At 43.6% G+C, this 24,699-nt stretch overlaps 1 protein-coding gene across 1 annotated transcript; it reads left to right on the forward strand.

Annotated features, from left to right (window-relative positions):
• Positions 1 to 1,169: 1,169 nt before the first annotated feature.
• LOC141203897 (uncharacterized) lies at positions 1,170 to 22,980 on the forward strand. The gene is made up of 7 exons (XM_073663870.1): positions 1,170 to 1,255; positions 17,892 to 18,041; positions 18,171 to 18,350; positions 18,434 to 18,557; positions 18,641 to 18,738; positions 18,927 to 19,017; positions 21,073 to 22,980. The coding sequence occupies exons 2-7, from the start codon at positions 17,964 to 17,966 to the stop codon at positions 22,296 to 22,298; spliced, it is 1,797 nt and encodes a 598-aa protein (XP_073519971.1). The 5' UTR covers positions 1,170 to 1,255; positions 17,892 to 17,963; the 3' UTR covers positions 22,299 to 22,980.
• The last annotated feature ends 1,719 nt before the right edge of the window (positions 22,981 to 24,699 follow it).

Genomic DNA, 24,699 nt, shown 5'->3' on the forward strand with positions numbered 1-24,699 from the left:
TTTTCAGCACTTTATGCATGTGTCACACAGCACATGGCCAGATAAGGTTGTAAAATGTTAAAATGACATTTCACGGTGAATGCATTTGTCATAGTTGAAAGCAATACAAAAGTGCAAAAACGCATAAAAAATGCTACTTGTGAACATAGCCGAAGGTGTGGAGGAGTATTTTTGTTGTTTTCGGTCATTTATTTTAACTTATACACAAGTCTTTATCCTGGAAAGGATGTTCCTTAACATATTTCACAGGAAAAAGTTTCACTTTCGTTTTTGAACGTTTTATTGTGAGCCCGTAAAAGTGGCTTAATACCTCTGACCACGTTGTTGACAACAGTGACCTGGGGGTCAGAAATGCTTTCTGGGGCGATCCCCATGCTGTCCCCATGTCATTTGAGCACTGTCACTATCGTTTTGGGCACTTGTTAGGCTTTTAAAAGACTGCCGGGGGTGCCACCGCAAAAATGCTCGAGTCTCCCATAGACTAACATTGGGCACGTTGCTCGGGTCGAGCACCCGAGTATCACAGTGAGCTCGGCCCGAGCTTCGAGCACCTGAGCATTTTAGTGCTCGCTCAACACTACTAGTGATGTATTGGAGTCTTCTTTTGTGTGTTTGTTTTTCATGATTCCATAATTTTTTCCTCAGAATTGAGTGATTCCATAATTTTTTCCCTCTGCTTAGTCTGAAAAAATTACCCTTACTGAGTACCACATTTTTAATCTTGATTTCTTTTAGTGTTTCTTAAAGCCCTAAAGTTGCCATTTGAAATGACTTTAGTTTTGTGCCATGTCTGTGATCTGCTTTTTTTCAACAACATTAAACAACGGAATGAACATCCTCCGAGCCCGGTGATTCCATAATTTTTGCCAGGGGTTGTAGTACTGGTGGATAAAACAAGACTGAACACAAGACCTTCACAGCCGTCTACACATCATAGGGGAGATCTCATGACACCTTCTCTCCATCTACCTGATGATCCTGAGAAACATTGGGATCTTCTTGTTTATAGTCATGTCAGCACTCACTAGAGGTCTTCACTACTGTGTAATCCTGGTTATGGAGAGACACACTATCTAATCTATCTCTATAGCCAATAGACAACTTCATCCAGCACCATGACAACCAGCACAGCAGAGTCCTGCATCCACTGAGGCCCCTGATCATGTGACCCCTGACTCCTCCCCTCCTGTGACCTCATCAAAGGTCCTGTGCGCACACAACAGCCATATATGTGGTGGCGGCTCTGCAGGTGGAGGTATGTGGAGACCCCCATTACTGGGCGCAGGGGGCATTAACCCCTTTAGCACCGAGGCTCTTTTGGGGTCTTGTGTTGCCGCTTTATAAGAATCATAAGGTTTCTGTTCTGTTTCCTGTAATAGATACATACGACCCAACTATGGAGACAGGAAGGGAGGAAACATATTGTTCTCAGAGTACAGGACCCCCACAGTGTAATGCCCCCATTATTCCCCTTATGTAGTATGTATGATGCCCCCACACAGTGTAATGCCCCCATTATGCCCCTTATGCAGGATGTATGATGCCCCCACACAGTGTAATTCCCCCATTATACCCCTTATGCAGGATGTATGATGCCCCCACACAGTGTAATGCCCCCATTATGACCCTTATGTAGGATGTATGATGCCCTCACACAGTGTAATGCCCCCTTTATGCCCCTTATGCAGTATGTATGATGCCCCCATACAATGTAATGCCCCCATTATGCCCCTGTAATCAGGTAACCGGATGCAACGCACAGACAAACACCAGGCTGAAGTAACCAATATAATTATTTATGTCCCTGATATGGGGGACTTGTAATAATTATAGCAACATAATGCAGAACAGGGAGATTACAAGGTGAAATCTACAATATGAGATACTGTATACAATGAATTCTCCGGCTCACTCTAACTGTAATTGCAGCCTATGTTACTTTATCTACTGACAAGGGTGATGATCCGGACACATATAGGCCATTATGATCTCCGGCGTGGAACACGTAACTACAGGCATGCTCAGTCTAGGGTACGAGTGGTGCAGCGTTAATCCGTTTACCGGCGTTTCAGTGTGAAGCGCGTCACTTCAGGACATGCACACTAGAGGATGGATATTGTCGGACCTCTAGCGCTTGAGAAGTAGCGCAGGCGCAGTACATTTTTGTAGACAGACTCCATTCTATATATCCTATGACAATTCACCTTTAGGAATGGGAATGGGTCTCCTAGTCTGGGGAGGGGTTTGGATGCAGTGAGATATTTATACATGGACACCTGGCTATTAGGCACACTATGCTGAACATCATGGATTATCATCCCTGTTTCAAGCCTGCTGATGAAGCTGTTGGGGATACGCATTGAGGCAGATTATTGAACCATTCTCTGATGAGTACCAAACCCTTTCTTTTATATATACCTTGAGACATATCTGGTTCTATTTAATGTATCCGTGCACTTTTTAATATATATATCAGAATTAACTAGGGTTTCTGAGGGACACTCACCGGTGAGTGGCGGCACCATTGGCATTCCTTGGGGTGCCAACATCCGTGACTAGGCAGTATCAGCTTTGTTTAGGTACAGGATTGGATACAGTAGTGACTGTATCAATGTTTCAGCAGCATCATTGTTTAGATCTGTTTATATACTTCTATGACAAGCCATTCAGCTTGTAATTTTGCTAGTTTTAAGTGTCACCATTTCCGGTGACTACCTCTTGAAGCTGTGCAAAGCAGTCATCAAAGCAAAAGGTGGCTGCTCTGAAGAACCTAGAATATAAGACATATTTTCAGTTGTTTCATTCTTTTTTATTAAGTATATAATTCCACATGTGTTAATTCATAGTTTTGATGCCTTCAGTGTGAATGTACAATTTTCAGTCACGAAAATACAGAAAAATCTTTAAATGAGAAGGTGTGTCCAAACTTTTGGTCTGTACTGTATATATCATTCATTTCCTAAGATCCACAAAAACATATTTCCACCACCACTCAGACCAATATTAGCGGGCATAGGTTCTATGGGAGAGAGACTGGGTGCATGGATAGATTTCTATCTACAACCACTAATGCAAGACTAAAACTGGAAGAGAAAAGGTTTCAGCACCAGCATAGGAAGGGGTTCTTTACGGTAAGAGCAGTGAGAATATGGAATTCACTGAGTGAGGAGACGGTAATGTCGGATTCACTACACCAGTTCAAGCGGGGACTGGATGCATTTCTAGATACCAGGCAGATTTCAGCGTATACTTAAAAATAAAATAAAATAGTAGGTTGATACAGGGATTTATTCTGACTGCTGGTTTCAGAGTCGGGAGGGAATTTTTTCTCAGGTGAAGATTGGCCAAATCATTTGGGGTTTTTGCCCTCCTCTGGATCAACTTTAGCAATTACAGAACTAACAGGTCGAACTTGATGGACGCAAGTCTTTATTCGGCTTTACTAACTATAAGACATCCCCAGCTACATTAGGGACTCTAAATTTTTGGCTACTGTATATGAAGACTTTTCTATAGCAAGAAAATTATCACTGGCTGTCATGCGATGTTATAGCTCTATATCCATCCATACCACACAGTGTAGCATTAACTAGCCTGAGCTATCACTTGGATACCAATGCTACGTATACAGTAGGAATTAAAGATTTCATTATCATGTCAGTTAAATTTCTTCTGGATCATAATTATTTCTGCTTTGACAATCAGTTTTTTTTTTACAAAGGAGGGGAGTAAGTATGGGTAGCAAATTTTCACCGTCATTGGCTAATGTAATAATATCCAAATGGGAGGAGCAACACATTTACAATGAGAGCAATATTTACAGCCCCAAAATCATATGGTACAGTCGATTTATCGACGACCTCCTCCTTGTGTGGGGAGGCACACAGGAGGAGGCATTGAAATTTGCAGAAAATGTTTTCAATTTGAGATTCACACTTTAGTTTGATCCTAGAGAAATACATTTTTTGGAACTTAAATTGAACGGTGATAAATATCTCAATACAGTAAAAATAATACCCTATAGAAAAGAGACTGCCAGTAATAGTATTCTGCAGGCCAATTCTTGCCACCCCCTGCATATCAAGCGCAATATTCCATATGGGGAATTAATTAGGGCGAAACAAAATTGTACGGATAATACTGCCTTTGATATGGAGGCCAGAGAAGTTTGTGACAGATTGGCAAAAAGAGGTTATCCTGATTGGAATCTTAAAAAAGCATACAAAATGGTATTGAGCCTAGAGCGTAAGGATCTTCTCAAAAATAAGGGACGAAAAAAAATATTTGGGATGTGAAACTTCCAGTGTGACATTCTCTACAACTTATAGTCCACCGTAAAACAAAGTGGTGTCCATTATAGAGAAGAAAACTAATGCTACACCAGGATATGGGGCTTAATAAAATTCTTACCAAGGATATTTGGTTTGTGGCTAATAAAGCACCCACGGTGGGTACCATCCTGTCCCCCTGTCTTTTCCTGAAAAGTGAAAAGCATACTCTGAATCTACTACCTGCTTAAACCTTAGTGTTTTTTTCAAATGCGGAGCGAACCGCTGTAAAACCAGGGCTGTGGAGTCGGTAAGCCAAACCTCCGACTCCTCAATTTCCATGTCTCCGACTCCCTCATACCCGGCTCATGTTTAAGTGATAAATTTACTGTAGCACAGATTAATCTCAGCTAAAAGTCTAGAACCTTTGATCAGGAATAGGACAGATATTTATAGCACATTTCATTTCTTTCCCAAAGTCTTATGAAAAAAATTCCCCACAAACTGCATTGAACTACTGCATTGAACTACTACTACGGTCCATTTTATACCGACTCCGACTCCACCAAAATGGGCTCCGACTCCACGACTCCGACTCCACAGCCCTGTGTAAAATGCAGTGAAAAGGATTTTTATCTCACTGCATAATAATCGTATGTACAAAATACATGACTTTATTAATTGCAGCACACCCTTGGTTATATACCTTGTTGAATGTATTACATGTAAGATCCAATACATTGGTTGTACTACCGTCCCTTTAAAACTTCGGATTAGAAGACATACCTGATGCGGTTAATCCTTTGGCCACAAATATTTCAGCAGTGTCGAAACTTCCAAATGTTCCATAAAGGGGAAGATTCAGCACTGAAATTTCAAGGCATAGAAAAAGTATATAGACCTATCCAAGGAGGGAGACCATAGACGCAAACTGCTAAATAGGGATCATATTGCATTTTTATGTTAGAAACCCGAGTACCCTTTAGATAGGATCTAATACTACAATATTAAAGACAGTTTTGTTTACAGCTTGGACATGGTATATCTCTAGTATTTATATTTATTCTATATTTGTATCACAAATATTTTTATTTTTTCTACATATCAATGATATTAATTTTAGAGGATAATAATATATGTGTGTCACTAAAGTTTTTATTTAACTTTTGTCTATGCCAATCATACTGACCTCCGAGACTAGTGAGCACATGATAACTTTTCTTTAATTACAACCTACCTTTATATGCTCACTAGTAGTGTTGAGCGAACATGCTCGACACTGCTCCGTACTCGCCCGAGCATCACGCTACTCGGGATGTTCGGCGAGCACCGAGCACTTCCGGGTTACTCGGGCGGGAGCTCGGGTCTCTGCCCTGCATGTTTGGCGCTCTTTACAGAGCCAATGAACATGCAGGGACTGCCAGCCAGTCACTGTAATGCCGCAGTCATGTTGGTTGTGGGCATTACATTGATTGGCTGGCCGCACAGCGCCACCTCGAGTATTTAAAACCGGGTGCCGCCATCTTGGACACGAACGGCTGGGATCAGACAGTGTAGGGACAGCGCTGCTGATTTAGGGAGAGATATATACTGCGAAATAGTTAGTGTAGGGTCTGTAAAGGCTGCCAGATCAAACAAACAGTCCTTCTCAGGACTAATATCCATCCCAGATATCAGGCAGGCAGGCAGGCTGTATAGGAGACGCAGTGGTTATACCAGCAAACGCTGTATTACAGTCCTGTGTGCTCCTGTTGCTGAAATTGCTGGACTTAACTCCAGGTCTCGGGGGCCAGGAAAAATCCATTTTTTTTCATCTAAGTCCTCTTTTTTTTTTCCTCCTTCACACTGTACAAATACCCGTCTTATTAACCTTTTGGTGTCCTCCCCCCCCAAAAAAAAAATAAAATAAAAAAAGTGTGTCTCTGATTTTTCAGGCACAAATATATCTGTTGAAAATAGTCTGGTGTTGGCCAGAGAAACAGAAGTGTGGTTTTGCAGTTGCACGGTTCAAACCTCTGCATTATCCACTTTTGGGCCATTTGTATCTAAAAAAGAAACAGTTTGAGTGTGTCGCTCACTGTTCAACCGCAAATATATATATTTAAAAAAGTCTGGTATACACCAGTAAATTATAACTGTGGTTTTGCTGTTCCACGGTAAAAAATCTCTATTATCCTGCTTTTGGCATTTTTTGCCGTAAAAAAAAACTAATAGTGTCTCCCTGATTTTTCAGACACAAATATATCTGTTGAAAATAGTCTGGTGTAGGCCAGAGAAACAGAAGTGTGGTTTTGCAGTTCCACGGTTCAAACCTCTGTATTATCCACTTTTGGGCCATTTGTATCTAAAAAAAAACAGTTTGAGTGTGTCGCTCACTGTTCAACCGCAAATATATATATTTAAAAAAGTCTGGTATACACCAGTAAATTATAACTGTGGTTTTGCTGTTCCACGGTAAAAAAATCTCTATTATCTTGCTCTTGGCATTTTATGCCGTAAAAAAAAAACTAATAGTGTCTCCCTGATTTTTCAGATTGTTTAAAAGAGTCGGGTGTAGGCTAGAGAAATAGAACTGTGGTTTTCCTCTTCCACGGTTCTAATCTACTTTTTATTACCCTTTTTCCATTGATAGTGCGAGTGTAAGCTATTTTACTTCCTTTACAATGGGCAAGGCACGTGGCAAGGGACGTGGAAGTGGACGTTCTGGTGATGGTGCGTGCAGAGGATGGGGCTGTGGCCAAGGTGAAAATGTGCCACAACCAACAGCCACATCTTCTCGCTCCCACTTCTTGACCGAATTACTAGGGAAGCACAGAACAACACCAGTATTGCGAACTGATCAGTGTGAACAGGTTATTAATTGGATAGCAGATAATACTTCCAGTTACCTGGGCACCACCACCTCCGGTCTGTCTTCCACATGGTCAACTCTTAGTAGCCGTGAGTCTCAACCGCATACTCCTCCTCACCCTGATGCTCCTTCCTCCCACCATGACGAGTGTCATTAGACAGCAACTGATCCCACACTTGGACACTCTGAAGAGCTGTTCACTGGTCCATTTCCAGATTTGTGCCCCTTGCCTGCTCCGCTTGAAGTGGTGGAAGAGGAGATCCCATGTAGTGATGCCCAAATAGTTACATAGTTACATAGTTTATAAGGCCGAAAAAAGACAAGCGTCCATCCAGTTCAGCCTATTTCTTGTGCACTGCAGCTATTCCGCAGCATTGATCCAGGGAAAGGCAACAAAAAAACATGCGGCATAGGCCAATTTACATCATTGAGGAAAAATTCACTTTCCGACACCAATCTGGCAGTCAGATTAAATCCCTGGATTAATTAACTAAGCATAAGATGTAATTTTATTGTTCTCAAGAAAGGCGTCCAGGCCTCTCTTGAACTCTTTAAGTGAGTTGGACATCACCACTTCCTCTCCCAGAGAGTTCCAGAGTCTCACGGCTCTGACCGTAAAGAATCCCCTTCTATGATGGTGCAGGAACCTCCTTTCCTCCAGACGCATAGTGTGCCCCCTCGTCTTTGTCACCATCCTTGGTATAAACAGGTCATGGGAGAGATCTCTGTACTGCCCCCTCATGTATTTATACATGTTTATGAGGTCTCCCCTAAGCCTTCTCTTTTCCAATGTAAATAGGCCTAATTTTGACAACCTCTCTGGGTATTCTAGTCCCTCCATTCCCTTTATTACCTTAGTCGCCCTCCTTTGTACCCTCTCTAGCTCCAATATGTCTTTCCTGAGCACAGGAGCCCAGAACTGTGCACAATATTCTAAGTGCGGCCTTACCAGCGCTTTATACAGAGGAAGAACAATGTTCTCATCATATGCCCCTATTCCTCTTCTGATGCATGCCATGACTCTATTTGCCTTCGCAGCTGCTGCCTGACACTGGGCACTCCAATTTAATTTGCTATTAACCAAGACGCCCAGGTCCTTCTCCATGTCAGATTTCCCCAACGGTTTCCCATTTAATATGTATGGGTGACTGCTGTTTTTCTTTCCCATGTGCATGACCTTACATTTATCGGCATTGAACCCCATTTGCCATTTTTTGGCCCAACTCCCCAATTTATCTAAATCCTCCTGTAGCTGTGCCCTATCCTCATCTGTATTAACTACTTTACAAAGTTTAGTATCATCTGCAAATATTGCTATTTTACTATGCAACCCTTCCACTAGATCATTAATAAATATATTAAATAATATAGGGCCCAAGACAGACCCTTGAGGCACCCCGCTAGTAACCCTGACACACCCTGAGCTTACTCCATTGATAACCACCCTCTGCTTTCTATCACTCAGCCAGCTATTTACCCACTTGCACACATTATCCCCCAGACCAAGCATTCTCATTTTATATACCAACCTTTTGTGTGGCACGGTATCAAACGCTTTGGAGAAGTCAAGGTATACAACATCCACTGACTCTCCCCGGTCCAGCTGTGAGCTCACCTCCTCGTAGAAGGCCATCAGGTTTGTTTGGCAGGAGCGATCCCTCATGAATCCATGTTGATATGGAGTTAGACAGTTATTATCATTAAGATATTCTACAATAGCATCTCTAAGAAATCCTTCAAACAATTTACCCACAACAGACGTTAAGCTTACTGGTCTATAGTTCCCAGGGTCACTTTTAGACCCCTTTTTGAATATTGGTACCACATTTGCTTGGCGCCAGTCTAGTGGGACAGTCCCTGTCCATAAAGAGTGCTTGAATATAAGATACAGCGGTCTGTCTATCACATTACTTAATTCTTTTAGTACCCGGGGGTGTATGCCATCTGGGCCTGGTGACTTGTCTATTTTGATATTATTTAGGCGTTTCTGAACTTCCTCCTGGGTTAGGTGGGTGATATTTAGCGGAGGGTTTACTTTATCACTCTGCATTTCCTCCGATAAATTGTTTTCTTTTGTGAAAACAGTGGAGAAGAAGCTATTGAGTAGGTTTGCTTTACCCTCATCGCCCTCTATGATTTTACCCAGGTTATTTTTCAATGGGCCAACTCCATCAGTTTTAATCCTTTTACTGTTTATATAGTTAAAGAACAGTTTGGGATTCGTTTTACTTTCCTTGGCAATTAGTCTCTCTGTCTCCTCTTTTGCTATTCTTATTTGTTTCTTACAGATTTTGCTTTTTTCCCTATAAGATATTAGCGCTTCCTCGCTGCCTTCTTGTTTAAGTTTACCGAAAGCCCTTTTTTTGTTTTTCATTGCCCTCTTGACTTCCTTATTTAGCCACATTGGCTTCCTCCTATTCCTAGCCCTTTTATTCCCATAAGGTATGTACCTTCTACAGTGACTATGTAGGACTGTTTTGAAAATTTCCCATTTTCTATCCGTGCTCCTATTACTAAAGATACTATCCCAGTCTATAAGGTGAAGGGCATCTCTTAGCTGATCAAACTTTGCCCTCCTGAAGTTCAGTGTTTTTGTGACTCCCTTGCTGGGCACCCTACTGAAGCACATGTGGAATTGTATAATGTTGTGGTCACTATTTCCCAGGTGCCCCCCGACCTGCACCTCAGTTATTCTGTCTGGCCTGTTAGTTAATATTAAGTCTAAAAGGGCCGTCCCTCTAGTTGGTTCCTGCACAAGTTGTGACAAATAATTGTCTTTGATAATTGACAGAAACCTGTTTCCTTTCTGAGATCTACAGCTTTCGGTTTCCCAGTCTATATCGGGGTAGTTGAAGTCCCCCATAATAATCACCTCGTTATTTTTTGCTACTTCGTCTATTTGTCTCATTAATAGACTTTCCGTGGCTTCTGCTATATTTGGTGGTTTATAACAGACTCCTATGATAATTTTATTATTGTTTTTTGCCCCATGTATCTCCACCCATAAGGACTCGACCTCCTCATTTCCCTCCCATACATCCTCCCGTATTGTAGGCTTTAGACACGTCTTTACATATAGACAGACTCCACCCCCTTTCCGACTTCTTCGATCCCTTCTAAACAGACTGTAACCCTGTAAGTTAACTGCCCAGTCATAGCTTTCATCTAACCATGTCTCGGTTATTCCCACTATGTCATAGTTACCTGTAGATATTTCTGCTTCCAGTTCATCCATCTTGTTTGTCAGGCTCCTGGCATTTGCTAGCACGCAGTTTACACGATTTTGTTTTGTTCCAATCTTCTCCCTGTGGATTGTATTAGAAATTTTCTTACCGCCCTTCCAAGCATCTTGTCTTGGACCTTCTTTGTCGCGCTTCATATCTTTCATTAGTATGTTCTCTGGTTTCATGTTCGTGTCCGGCGTTTTTCTTCCCATCCCCTCTTCTTCTAGTTTAACGCCCTCCTGATGAGTGTTGCGAGTCTCCTGGCGACGTAAATATTTGAACAGCCACGGCCACAGGAAGTCGACGCTGGCAATTTGTCACAAGAGGTGGACGATGACGAGACACAATTGCCAGGAAGTGAGGAGGAGGATCGTGGTGCGCAAGTGGAAAAGGAGGAGGTGGTGGATGATCTAGTAACTGACCCAACGTGTCAGGAGGACACGCAGAGCGAGGCCAGCAGCACACAGGGTGATGGAGCCAGAGTACCCCAACAGGCAGGAAGAAGCAGTGTGGTGGCCGCACACAGAAGGCAGGCAACAGTTCCCCGTAACAACAACACGATGGACGTTGCCAGTACAACCTGTAGGTCTTCCAGAGTCTGGAATTTTTTTAAAGACTCTGCTGATAACCCCAAAAAGGCCATTTGTACCACCTGGCAGGCCAGCATCAGCAGGGGTGACAAAACTACAAGCTTGACCACCACCAGCATGATCAGGCACATGGCAGCAAAGCACCTGACTATGTGGAGCGAACCCCAGGGTCCACGACCAGTGTCAGCGGGTGTCACCACTGCTTCTTCCGCTGTTGTGCGTGCAATAGAACCCCCTCTTGTGTGTGCAAGGCAATCCCCTGTCCATACTGCATGCAAAGATGCCCCCTCCTCTCAGTCTTCACTTGTTATGGCAGTTTCTCAAGAAACAGCATCAACGTCCACGTCTACGTCCCACCGCAGCGTTCAATTGTCCATATCCCAGACCTTTGAACGAAAGCGGAAATTCGCAGCTAACGCCCCACAGGCCAGAGTCCTAAATTCGCACATTTCACGACTGCTTGCGTTGGAAATGCTGCCTTTTAGGCTGGTGGAGACGGAATCCTTCCGCAACCTTATGGCGGTGGCCGTCCCTCGGTACTCGGTCCCCAGCCGACACTATATTGCCCGGTGTGCCATCCCTTCACTACACAAGCACGTGTCCCAAAACATCTGCCGTGCCCTCAACAACGCAGTTACTGGGAGAGTCCACCTGACAACGGACACGTGGACAAGTGCTTGTGGCCAGGGACGGTACATCTCCCTGACGGCACACTGGGTAAACATAGTGGAAGCCGGGACCCAGTCGGACCTTGGGACAGAACACATCCTCCCTACACCGAGGATTGCGGGCCCTATGTCAGTCAGAGTTGACCCCACAGTGTACAGCTCCTGCGCATCATCCTCCTCCTCCTCCTCATGTTCAGCCTCCATCTCAGATATCACCACATCAGTTACAAGCTGGAAGCACTGCAGTACTGCCTCCGCCAAGCGGCAACAGGCTGTGCTGAAACTCATAAGCTTAGGTGAGAAACCTCACACTGCTTGTGAGTTGTGGACAGCTGTGAAAGAGCAGGCAGATCTGTGGCTGACACCGCTGAACCTACATCCAGGCATGCTCGTGTGTGACAATGGCCGTAACCTGGTGGCGGCTCTGAGGCGAGGCGAGATCACACACGTACCATGCCTGGCTCATGTGCTCAACCTCGTGGTTCAGCGGTTTCTTAAATCGTACCCCGAGTTGCCAGATCTGCTCATCAAAGTACGCCGCCTGTCAGCTCATTTTCGCAAGTCGGCTACAGCTTCCGCCGCCCTTGCTGTGTTGCAGCAGCGTTTGCAGCTTCCGTCGCACCGACTGGTGTGTGATGTCCCCACACGTTGGAACTCTACCCTCCACATGTTGCAAAGGATTTGTGAGCAGAAGAGAGCAGTTGTGGAGTACCAGCTGCAACAAGGCCGTCGATATTCAGGTCAGACTCCACACATAAGACCTCAGGAGTGGACCTGGATGTCTGACTTATGTACCATCTTGACAAACTTTGAGGAGTCCACCAAGATGGTGAGTGGCGATGACGCCATCATTAGCGTCAGCATTCCACTTGTCTGTCTTGTGCAACGCTCTCTGCAGAGAATTAAAGAGAAGGCATTGCAGCCAGAGTGTGATGGGATGGATCAAGAAGCCATATCGGTCGAACTTTCACTCTCTTATTTCTGAGGTGGAGAGGTCTATAAAAATGGGGTAGTACCAGAAGGCCCCTGCTGCAGAACTGTTAAAAAAATTCCCATCTGAACACGCTAGCGGCAGAGGTCACAGTTCGTTGCCCAACCAAGGCGTACAAGCGAGAGAGAGGCAACTCCAATCCAGCAGAGGCAGGGGAACACTGTCAACGTTCTGGGACAGTTTTCTCAGACCCTCCCTTCGGACAGACCCTGAGGCGCGGGGTACTCTCACAAGGAGTGGAAAGTTTCAAAAGATGGTGAGGGAGTACCTTGCCGACCGTACCAGCGTCCCCTGTGATTCATCTGTGCCTTTTAATTATTGGGTATCCAAGCAGGACACTTGGAATGAACTCGCTCTGTATAGCTTGGAGGTCCTGGCCTGCCCTGCCGCTAGCGTGTTATCGGAGCGTGTTTTTAGTGCCTCTGGGGGAATTATAACTGATAAGTGAACTCGCCTGTCAACTGATAATGCTGACAAGCTGACCCTTATCAAAATGAACAAGGGCTGGATTGGGCCAGACTTCTCATCACCACCAAATGACAGCAGAGTAACATAAAGTCAAATCCACTGTGTTATTTCGGGAGGTGTATTCACATGCACCGCTTCATACCCACACATGGGTATACGCTTCCTCATTTCGGCTGTTTTATGTTCTCCTTATCCTCAGCCTCCACCACCACTATACCACCAGGGTGACCGTGGTCTGTGTTGCCATTAGTGAAAATTCCTCCGTCTTCATTTTTGTCTTCTTTTGCTTGGAAGGCATAAGCAAAGACTGTGGGAGACCCACTCCCCAATAATGGGAATAATATTCTCGAGATGCTGTACTGTATGGCTCTTGTAAGGGGCATTAAAACCGTCTTGTTAAGCTACTGTGACCTCCACCACTTTTCCGAGGGGCATTAAAACCGTCTTATTAAGCTACTGTGACCTCCACGTCTCTTCCAAGGGGCATTAAAACCGTCTTGTTAAGCTACTGTGACCTCCACTACTTTTCCAAGGGGCATTAAAACCGTCTTGTTAAGCTACTGGGACCTCCACGTCTCTTCTGAGGGGCATTAAAAGCGCCTTGTTAAACCACTCTGAACTCCACGGCTCTTCCAAGGGGCATTGAAATGTTGTTTTTAATTACCTCTAACCTCCACGACTCTTCGAACGGGCATTGCATTTCCTCCTAATTTTTGGCAGCTTTTGCTTGGAAGGCATAAGCAAAGACTATGGGGGACCCACTCCCCAATAATGGGAATAATGTTTGTAATATGCTGTACTGCATGGCTCTTGTAAGGGGCATTGCAAGTTCCTCCGTCCTAATTTTTGGCAGCTTTTGCTTGGAAGGCTTAAGCAAAGACTATGGGAGACCCACTCCCCAATAATGGGAATAATGTTTTTAAGATGCTGTACTGTATGGCTCTTGTAAGGGGCATTAAAACCGTCTTGTTAAGCTACTGCGACCTCCACCACTTTTCCGAGGGGCATTAAAACCGTCTTGTTAAGCTACTGTGACCTCCACGTCTCTTTCGAGGGGCATTAAAACCGTCTTGTTAAGCTACTGCGACCTCCACCACTTTTCCAAGGGGCATTAAAACCATCTTGTTAAGCTACTGTGACCTCCACCACTTTTCCAAGGGGCATTAAAACCATTTTGTTAAGCTACTGTGACCTCCACGTCTCTTCCGAGGGGCATTAAAACCGTCTTGTTAGGCTACTGTGACCTCCACATCTCTTCCGAGGGGCATTAAAACCATCTTGTTAAGCTACTGTGACCTCCATGTCCCTTCAAATGGGCATTAAAAGCATCTTCTTAAGCCACTCTGAACTCCACAGCTCTTCCAAAGGGCATTGAAATGTTGTTTTTAATTACCTCTAACCTCCACGACTCTTCCAACGGGCATTGCATTTCCTCCTAATTTTAGTCAGCTTTTGCTTTTCAATGCAAAGGCGAAAACTAAGGGAGACCCACTCCCCAATAATGGGTAGAAGGTTTTTAGTATGCTGTAATCCACGTCTGTTTCAAGGGGCATTGCAGTTCCTCATAATTTTTGGAAAGCCTTCCATTCATTGCTTAGGCCAACAGTGTACAGGAGACCCAGTTGCTATAAATGGAAAAAACAGTTTAGTTAAGGCCCTCTGACCTCCATGTCATTTCCAAGGGGCATTTGAGTGCCTCGAAATTTTTGGTAGGCATTGCACTCACTGTATGCCCTATAACTGTGTAGCCGAACCGCTCCTTTTGTTACAGAAACATATCCTACAAGACATATGTGGTTGACTGGCCTGATATTGATGTGAATGGTCCCTGTTCCTCCTGCTCTTTCTCCTTTGCCACCACCTCATCCATCATTTATCACCTGAAGCTTTGTTTTAACGGGAGTCATAGAACTGGGATAGTAGCAGGAAAACATCTAGCAATCCTCGGAGGAGGTAGGATATGCGCCAAAACGCTGACCACCTCAGGCCTAGCCGCTACTACATACATGTGCTTGCATTCCAAGAAAACAAAGCAGATGCTAACTTCTATCATCATCATCATGCTTCTCACCATGGCACTCTCAACTCCCCTGATGGAGAAGCCAGGGCCCACCGGAGGAGTCTGGTTCTCTGGTGGGCTCATCCAATGCTGCCCTATAGCAGGCCAGGCTAAGAAAAGTGTGTGTGGGGAAGTTGACAGGAGAAATAGGGGCGGCTGGGGACCGTGTGTGGACAACCGGACGAGGGGCGGCTGGGGACCGAGTATGGACACCCGGGCCCCCCCTGGTGGCTGGGGACTGAGTGTGGACATCCGGCCGCCGGGCGGCTGGAGACTGAGTATGGATACCAGGCCGCCAACGCAGCCATGACTTGGTGGCCAGATTCCGCCTCCACATGCCTAAAAGGCCTAATTTTAAGTGCAAGCATGCAGTATGGTATTGCAGCCTGGGGGTGGGTGGGTGGCAGGCTGCATACTTGCGCTTGCATTGCAAGGAATGGGAGAGGTACAATTGAACACTGCCCTGGGACAAGGACTTGAACGGGGATAGTTGCAAGTCTGCAACGACAGGTGAAGGGTGGGAGGCATCTTCGCATGTACCATGAACAGGGGTTTGGCATGCACACACTACAGCGGAATAGGCTGTCCTTCCCACTAAATGCCCTGGGGAGGGCACAGGTAATGTTTTGGTATGCGCGCTTAATCTTATGTATAAGGCACACCGGGACAAATAGGGGCGGCTGGGGACTGAGTATGGATACCTCGCTGCCGAAGCAGCCATGAGGTAGTGGCCAGCTTCGGCCTCCTCCAAACTAAAAGGCCCCATTTCAAGTGCAAGCAAGCAGTATGGTATAACAGCCTGGGGGTGGGTGGGTGGCAGGCTGCACACTTACGCTTGCATTCCAAGAAAACAAAGCAGATGCTAACTTCTATCATCATCATCATGCTGGTTCTCTGGTGGGCTCGTCCAATGCTGCCCTAAAGCAGGCAAGGGTAAGAAAAGTGTGTGGGAAGGTGACAGGAGAAATAGGGGTGGCTGGGGACCGTTTATGGACACCCGGCCGCCCCCTGGCGGCTGGGGATCGAGCATGGACACCCGGCCGACGGGCGGCTGGGAACTGAGTATGGATACCTCGCTGCCGAAGCAGCCATGAGGTAGTGACCAGCCTCGGCCTCCTGCAAACTAAAAGGCCCCATTTCAAGTGCAAGCTAGCAGCATAGTATTTCAGCCTGCGGGTGGGTGGTTGGCTGCATATTTGCGCTTGCATTGCAAGGAATGGGGGAGGTACAATTGAACACTGCCCTGGGACAAGGACTTGCACGGGGATAGTTGCAAGTCTGCATCTTCTGATGCGGCAAGGATGACTTCTGATGGGCACACTTTTAGGCCGTGACCTGGGTGTCAGAGATGCTTCCAGGGGTCTTCCCCATGCTGTTCCCATGTCTTTTCAGCACTGTATGCATGTGTCACATAGCACATGGCCATATGAGGTTGTAAAATGTTAAAATGACATTTCCCTGTGAATGCATTTGTAACGGTTGAAAGCAATACAAAAGTGCAAAAACACATAAAAAATGCTACTTGTCAACATAGCCCAAGGTGTGGAGGAGTATTTTTTTTGGGTTATTTATTTTACCTTATACACAAGTCTTTACTCTGGAAAGGAACTTCCTTAACATATTTCACAGGAAAGCAGTTTCAGTTTCGTTTTTGAACGTTTTATTGTGAGCCCTTAAAAGTGGCTTAATACCTCTGACCATGTTGTTGATAGCAGTGACCTGGGGGTCAGAAATGCTTCCTGGGGCGATCCGCATGCTGTCCCCATGTAATTTGAGCACTGTCACTATCGTTTTGGGCACTTGTTAGGCTTTTAAAAGACTGCCGGGGGTGCCGCCGCAAAAATGCTCGCGTCTCCCATAGACTAACATTGGGCTCGTTGCTCGGGTCGAGCACCCGAGTATCACGGCGAGCTCGGCCCGAGCTTCGAGCACCCGAGCATTTTAGTGCTCACTCAACACTACTCACTAGTCCACAGTTCAAACAGACCATGATTAAGACTGCACGTCGAAACACGCAGGTCGAGACAGCTGTGAGCCTTCTGTGCACTAAGACTTATTATGGTGCTAGCAGCATATTTTAATGGCTCAATAAAAGCTATGTTTTACTCAAGTTTATAGCCTCATACGCCGGATCATTCCTGCTATTTCTGATTTTAATATCTGCTTTTTTATGGAGTTTTTCTTGTCATATAGGAAATCCTAAGGCCAGAAATAAACCCCATAAAACACTGTACATGGAGACTTTGGTATCAAATAACTCCTATCTTGGTGTTCTTCCAAACAAGCTTTTATAAATGCCTCAAACTTTTGTGTGTCAATCAGACCTGAGATCTAACGTTATAGAAATTGACAGTCTGGTGAAGACGGGAAACATATAGTGATGTAGTCAGTGGCCGACTCTGGCCAAATACGTTTATAGAGCCGTAGTTGAAGATGAAGATTTCGTCCTCAACATGAAGTAGTTATTTCTCATGTCACGTGTAATGAATATCTCCTGCAGTATTGCTAATGCCGATTCCAGTGTCGGTAAATTAGATAAGAATTAAAAATAAGGAAGATGAGTCTATGAGAAAGGTATTCACCTGCAGATTCTGTGGAAGAAACTGCTTGTTGTCTGTGGCCTAAAATATATAGGTTTTATTAGTAGATGTAAAGAAGAAAACTAGATACTGTAAAACATAAATCTCCTCAAATGTTTCCCTTATTATCTCCAGTAATTGTATTATTACACAGGATATTTATGACGTTACATCAGTTCAACTTCTCATTCAGGTCTCTACAATATCGGATCCTCTCAGTGAATATCTTCTATGTAAGAGAATTTTCCTTATTTACCCATCAAAGATGAATATGGACAGAGACAAAATGGCGGAGCAGATATTACACCTCACCCTAGAGATCCTCTTCTGGTTTACTGGAGAGGTGAGAGATTCTGATGACGTCACATTACATCATTCTTATCTATAGGAATAACAGATGGACAGAACTGGAGAGGTGAGGACTCTGGAAATGTCTATAGTGAGATGTATTAATGTGTCTCTCTATAACCAGGATTACATAGTAGTGAAGAAGACCTCTAGTGAGCGCTGTCAGGACTTTTTGTCTGAGGGATGGGAAAGAACCCTGAGCCCAATCACGGAGCTTTCACCTCACCCCCTGATGCATGAGGACATCAATGACCAGAAGATCCTAGATCTCACCTACAAGATGATTGAGCTGCTGACTGGAGAGGTGACACTGCTAGGAATGCTGGGACATTTTACAGTAAAGCTATGAAGGGATCGGAGGGATAACTCTATCATTGTATGTGTCAGGTTCCTATAAGGTGTCAGGACGTCACCGTCTATTTCTCCATGGAGGAGTGGGAGTATTTAAAAGGACACAAAGATCTGTACAATGACATCATGATGGAGGTTCCCCAGCCCCTCACATCACCAGGTAATAGACAGGACTGAATACACACGGCCTATAATTATCCATATTTAAAGAATGAATTCAGTCCCTGTATGTGTTTTCTCCAGATCTATCCAGTAAGAGGACAACACCAGAGAGATGTCCACGTCCTCTTTTACAACAGGACTGTAAACAAGAAGATCCCAATATTCCTCAGGATCATCAGGTAGATGGAGAGAAGGTTTCATGAGATCTCCCCTATGATGTGTATACGGCTGTGAAGGTCTTGTGTTCGTTCTTGGTTTATCCACCAGTATTATATGGTTTATACTTGTGTAATGCGAACGGTGGATTAGAGCTGATCATAGGTGTGACTTCTCCATCTGTCTGTGACTTGTACAATATTTGTTTCAGGGTGAAGATCTGACCCATATTAATACTACAGAAACATATGTGAGGGGTGATGAGCGGTGTAAAGAGGAGATCCCTACAGATAGCAGTCCAGGTGAGTAGTAACCACTAAATGCAGAGAAGTCACAGATTCTTCTCAGTCACAGGCTCATTTACCGGTCATGTAGTCAGGCCATATCACAATCGTGTGATCACCATTTTGCATCTAGACCAATACATTGTCCTCCACCAAAAACTGTTCAAATGACTTTGGGCATTGAAACCCCTTTTCTATAGAACTTACAACCTGGAAGATCCACCTACCAACTGAAATGAGAAGATCCTGACTCTTATCTGCCCAGATCTGTAAATTACCAATCCAAATGACAGCATATGTAGAAAGTGCTAACAAGTTAGAAAATCACTTGAAGATATATATTATGATGGGCCTGTGAGAGAAAGCGGAGTGTAATGATGCTGTTGGCTTCCTAGAATCCTGATATCTTATTGGATGAATCTACCTTCTCTCCCTTCTGTGCCGCTGAATGTGCTCATATGGTCCCTACAAGACCAGGTCCAGGCTTTGTAACCAAACCTTGCTTTTGCGATTGACAACTTTAAACATGCAGTGAGGGCCAAGTGTGAATTTCTGTACAATAACAACAGAGTTTCCCTTTATCCTGACTTTTCAATTTAATTTTAAACCAAATAACTTCAAATAGAATCGCGATGAAGTATACAAAAAACATTACACCTGTACCATAATATATCTCTAAACTGTGCATGGCTGATGGCTGTAATATACATTTATTCATGCCTGTAGGAGATAATTTAGCATGAGTTGAGCCCTGGTTTCATGGATTCACTCCACATCATAAATTATATTATCGATCCTAAAGAATTCAGATACAATCTATCCTGAAATGGGGAGCACTAATACTTTCTCTACTCTTCTGGTCAGGACTCATAGTAGCTCCAATGGTCCACCATAAATAAGTGCAACTCTGGTTTAGTGTTGGAGTTTTCCCCCCTAAACATACGTTCTTGTTGGGGATGTAACGTGTTTTTTTTTTTTTTTTATTCTGTCTTTTTTTTACAGGTTCATTCTCCATGGTAGTTTGATTATGGTCGGATAGGCCTGCCTCACTTATGTGAGTTTGTAACTCCCTGGTAGTCTTTAAAAAAAAAGGTCTCCATTGTCTCTTCCAAATGCCCAAGATCTAAATTTAAGACACCTCAGCTCTGCACTATTATAAAAAGTTCTCATTAAATGTATATTTCTTCTTGAAACTCATCTGATAGAAAATATTGGCCCTTACTATAGTTCAAAATGCCAGGAGCTACCAAGAAACATACTCTATTTACCCCAGAGAGGTTTCACCACTAGTTACTCTTTTTTTTTTTTTTCATTAGATGTGTTATTATCTATAGTCAAAGTTTTGCCCATCACCCTTTAACCCCTCTACATGGATCTGTACTTGCACAAAGACCCCTAGGCTTTGGCTACAGTGTAGCCTGCTGTTTTGTGAGATGACAAGAAGTCTAGTCAGGTGGCCGGATCAGAACCAGGAGGGCAGAGAAAATACAAAATCTGAAGACACAATAGGAGTCAGTAAACAGGCTGGGATCACAAGAAGAAACTAAGAAGAAAATACACAACACGGGAGCTGCACAGAGAGAACTTAACCAGCAGAGAGCAAGGCTGTATCTGGCAGCTTCCGGCATTATGCATGAGCTTTAGTAGGGTGTAGTGCTTTACATTTGAGTTAAGTAGGAAGTATATTTGATTTTGGAAGAGCGGATTTTGCTGGATTGGTTTCTTGAAGCCATGTTGCTTTTCAAGAGCCTTTGAGCCACTAATGATGTGGAAACCTCTGTTTTTCCATTGACAGATGATGGACCTGAGTGGGAGCTTGTGTTTTTGTGAGAGGACTAGAAATTTTTATTGGCATCATTTTCGCATATTTCATATTTGGGAGGCAGAATGAACAAACAGTTGAGCACCGCTGTTTGTTCATTCACAGTTTAGACTGTGAACTGTCATTGTCTAGGTGAATAATTCAATATTTTTACATAACTTGCCATTTGTACCAACAGTTTATGTAGAAATATTCAAAAATATAAATTTCAAGAATATTTTATTCAAATATAATATTTTTTTTTTACTTAGATGACTGTACCAGGAGATCAGAGGGACAGCTGACATCTTCAATTTTCAAATCAGATGAGCTTGAGATCCCACAGGATACAATTGAAGGAAATGCCATTACTCCAGATATACCATCATCCCTTCACAGCAAAGATGTGTCATCTGATCCTTTGAAACAGGTCCTGTCTTCTGATTCATTACCGACTACTAAAAAAAATCAAAGTCACAAAATAAGCATTAAAAAACTAACTGCTCCTAAAGCTAAGAAGCCATTTTCATGTTCAGAGTATGGAAATAGTTTTCCCCTCAAAAACTTTTTTCTTAAACATCAAAGAATTCACACAGCAAAGAATAGATTTTCTTGTTCCAAGTGTATGAAATGTTTTAACAAGAAATCAGATCTTGTTAAGCACCAGAGAACTCACACAGGTGAGAAGCCTTTTTCTTGTTCAGAATGTGGGAAATGTTTTAACCAGAAATCACATCTTGTTACACATCAGAGAATTCACACAGGGGAGAAGCCTTTTTACTGTTCAGAATGTGGGAAATGTTTTAACCAGAAATTGAATCTTGTTACACATAAGAGAACTCATACAGGGGAGAAGCCTTTTTCCTGTTCAGAATGTGGGAAATGTTTTAACAAGAAATCAAATCTTCTTAGTCACCAGAGAACTCACACAGGGAAGATGCCTTTTTCCTGTTCAGAATGTGGTAAATGTTTTAACAAGAAATCAAATCTTCTTAGTCACCAGAGAACTCACACAGGGGAGAAGCCTTTTTCCTGTTCAGAATGTGGGAAATGTTTTAACCAGAAATCAGATGTTATTAGACATAAGAGAATTCACACTGGGGAGAAACCTTTTTCCTGTTCAGAATGTGGGAAATGTTTTAACCAGAAATCAGGTCTTGTTATTCATCAGAGAAGTCACACAGGGGAGCAGCCTTTTTCATGTTCAGAATGTGGGAAATGTTTTAACCAGAAATCAGGTCTTGTTATACATCAGAGAAGTCACACAGGGGAGCAGCCTTTTTCCTGTTCAGAATGTGGGAAATGTTTTAAACAGAAATCAGCTGTTGTTAGACATCAGAGAAGTCACACAGGGGAGAAGCCTTTTTCCTGTTCAGAATGTGGTAAATGTTTTAACCAGAAATCAGCTGCTGTTAGACATCAGAGAAGTCACACAGGGGAGAAGCCTTTTTTATATCCTAATTTGGAAAATGTTTTACTTGAAAAGACACACTTTTAGCAAGAAAAAATATTGCTAATAAGTGAGTGTGTCCTATAGACTGGGGGTAGCTTCATGTGACCGAGAACAATGAGACAGTGTCCTTACTGATCAGTGAGAGAACTGCTCTCTCCTCCAGCTCTGCACTTATCTAACTGATTGGTGCAGAGCAGGAGAGGAAGGTACCGGGACCTGTACAGAGGCTGCACGTCCTGACTGAGCAGCTGAAGAACCTTCCACCCGACTAGCTCAAGGACCTTTCAGATCATGTAACACTGTTTTACATATTTTTAAAAGTCGTTAGGTTCTTTTATGAACTGAACCATTTCTTAATGAGTTTGACCTCCTGAATTCAAATTGGACAATGAGTTTTCCTTTTACTGCTACATATAATTAATGATAAAAGTTTCAGTACCTTGAGACATTATTCTTTTTGTAAATATACAGATGCAGAATATTTTGTTATGACAATTTTCTGATATTTATTTAGAGAAAACTTAGCAACAATTCAAATAACTAAAACCTGTCTAAACACTATTGCAAATTATAAACAGTTACAGAAATTGCACTACAAAACTTGGTCCTCGTTCAGTGACAACTGTTTTTTGCTTGTTTCTTGTATTGCTGCATTGGATCATCTCTTAAAATTATGCAACAGTAATCTGCAAGCATTGATGGATTCCATTTTCCTTGATATATTTTCTCCATAGCTTCAATATCTTGGTTACATCATCACCATCCTCATCTCACTACTCCGCAGTTTGATGGAAGAAAGTCTAGAATGTAAGAAATTAATCGTTAAGGACATGTTACTGCCAAGATCCTTATATGTTTTGAGGAGAAATAACACCAACTCTGCTCTTGAGTTTCCCAAAAAGTTAGTTACCACAAATGAAAATGTAAACCATACAGCCTTTTCCTTGCCCTGCAACAAACGAAGAAGATGGCCAGTCCCTTTTATTGTAGCAATATTCTCTTGCGCGACTACCCCACTCACACAGTAAGTTGGTGTCCAGTGTATCCACCCTGGAGACCAAATAAGAGGGCAACAACCGTAACGACATGTGTGAACAAGCACATGTAGGAGCTCCTGCAGAGCATCTAGCTATTTATCCGATATTGGACCTGATGACCATCCTGAAAATTGTCATACATCTACCAGATAACTTTCTGAGTGTGGAGGTGCTTTGCTCCAGGGGAAAAAATGACCAAGAAAAGCCACAGAGACTGTGGGAGAAGCAGGCTCTCAGCTCCAAGATGACACCACAGTCATCACACTGGAGACAGATTGAGCAGGGAAGATTAGCAGGAGGGAAGTGGTGGCGAGGCTGGAACAGTTTGCCTACACAGAAAGGCAGGTCTCAGCAGGTGACAGTGGCCATCTTATAACAGCTACCTTGCACCTGTGCATGGGCTCCAGAGTGGAGGAGTTGGGTGAGCAGGAGATGGGAGAGGCAGCCGCGTTGAAGGGGGCAAAAAGACTACAAAATTACATGTGGCACAATACTTACTGCCCCACTGCCTAATCTGCACCAATGGGACATACAGGTACCTGAGGAACCTACTTTAAAAGACGTTTTCATTGCAGTGGTACATTGTAAATTCTCTTTCTGCTTTGAATGTACATTTTGGTGGTCTTAACCCCTTTAAAGCCTGGGGTGTATTAGTACGCCCCAGGCCATCACCCCTGGTTCAGTGAGGGCTCTGGTGGTGAGCCCGGACTAAACCGAGCACATGTCTGCTGAGTATTACAGCTGACGTGTGCCCACAACAGCCGCGGGTGGAATCATGATCCAACCGCAGCTGTTAACCAGTTAAATGCCACTGTCAATCTATGACAGCGGCATTTAACAGCGCCGCACCGGAAGCGCGTCACTTACCCCGCCCATCGGTAACCCGTCATGTGATTGCGGGTCACTGATAGGTGGGCATGACAACCCTGGGTCTGCAGCAGACCCCAGTGGTTGTCATGTAATGATCGCTATGAGCGCCACCTAGTGGTTGGCAGTCATAGCACAGGAGCATTTCTGCTACATAAAGGTGATCTGTTCATCACCTCTATGTAGCAGAGGCGATCGGACAGTTGCTGCTTCTAGTCTCTTATGGAGACTATAAAAGCAAGCAAAAAGTGTAAAAAAAAATGTTTTTAAAAAAATTTAAAAAATATAAAAGTTTAAATCACCCCCCTTTCGCCCCATTCAAAATAAAATAATAAAAAAAAACAACCCACATACACATGTTTGGTATTGCCGCGTTCAGAATTGCCCGATCTATCAATATAAAAAAAAGAATTAATCCGAACAGTAAACGGCGTAACAAGAAAAAAATTCTAAATGCCAGAATTACGTTTTTTGGTTGCTGCAACATTGCAATAAAATGCAATAAGGGGCGATCAAAACATCGGATCTACCCCAAAATGGGG

This window comes from Phyllobates terribilis, unplaced genomic scaffold (assembly GCF_046119375.1).
Source record: "Phyllobates terribilis strain yellow unplaced genomic scaffold, ASM4611937v1 Scaffold_130__1_contigs__length_5004896, whole genome shotgun sequence".
Lineage (NCBI taxonomy): Eukaryota > Metazoa > Chordata > Amphibia > Anura > Dendrobatidae > Phyllobates > Phyllobates terribilis.

Bases quoted from the DNA above. Each gene is read 5' to 3' on its own strand.
- LOC141203897 (XM_073663870.1), top strand. From the start codon at position 17,964: ATGAATATGGACAGAGACAAAATGGCGGAGCAGATATTACACCTCACC. The intron at 18,351-18,433 runs GTGACACTGCTA...TGTATGTGTCAG, and splicing joins TTGAGCTGCTGACTGGAGAG to GTTCCTATAAGGTGTCAGGA. The intron at 18,739-18,926 runs GTAGATGGAGAG...TATTTGTTTCAG, and splicing joins ATATTCCTCAGGATCATCAG to GGTGAAGATCTGACCCATAT.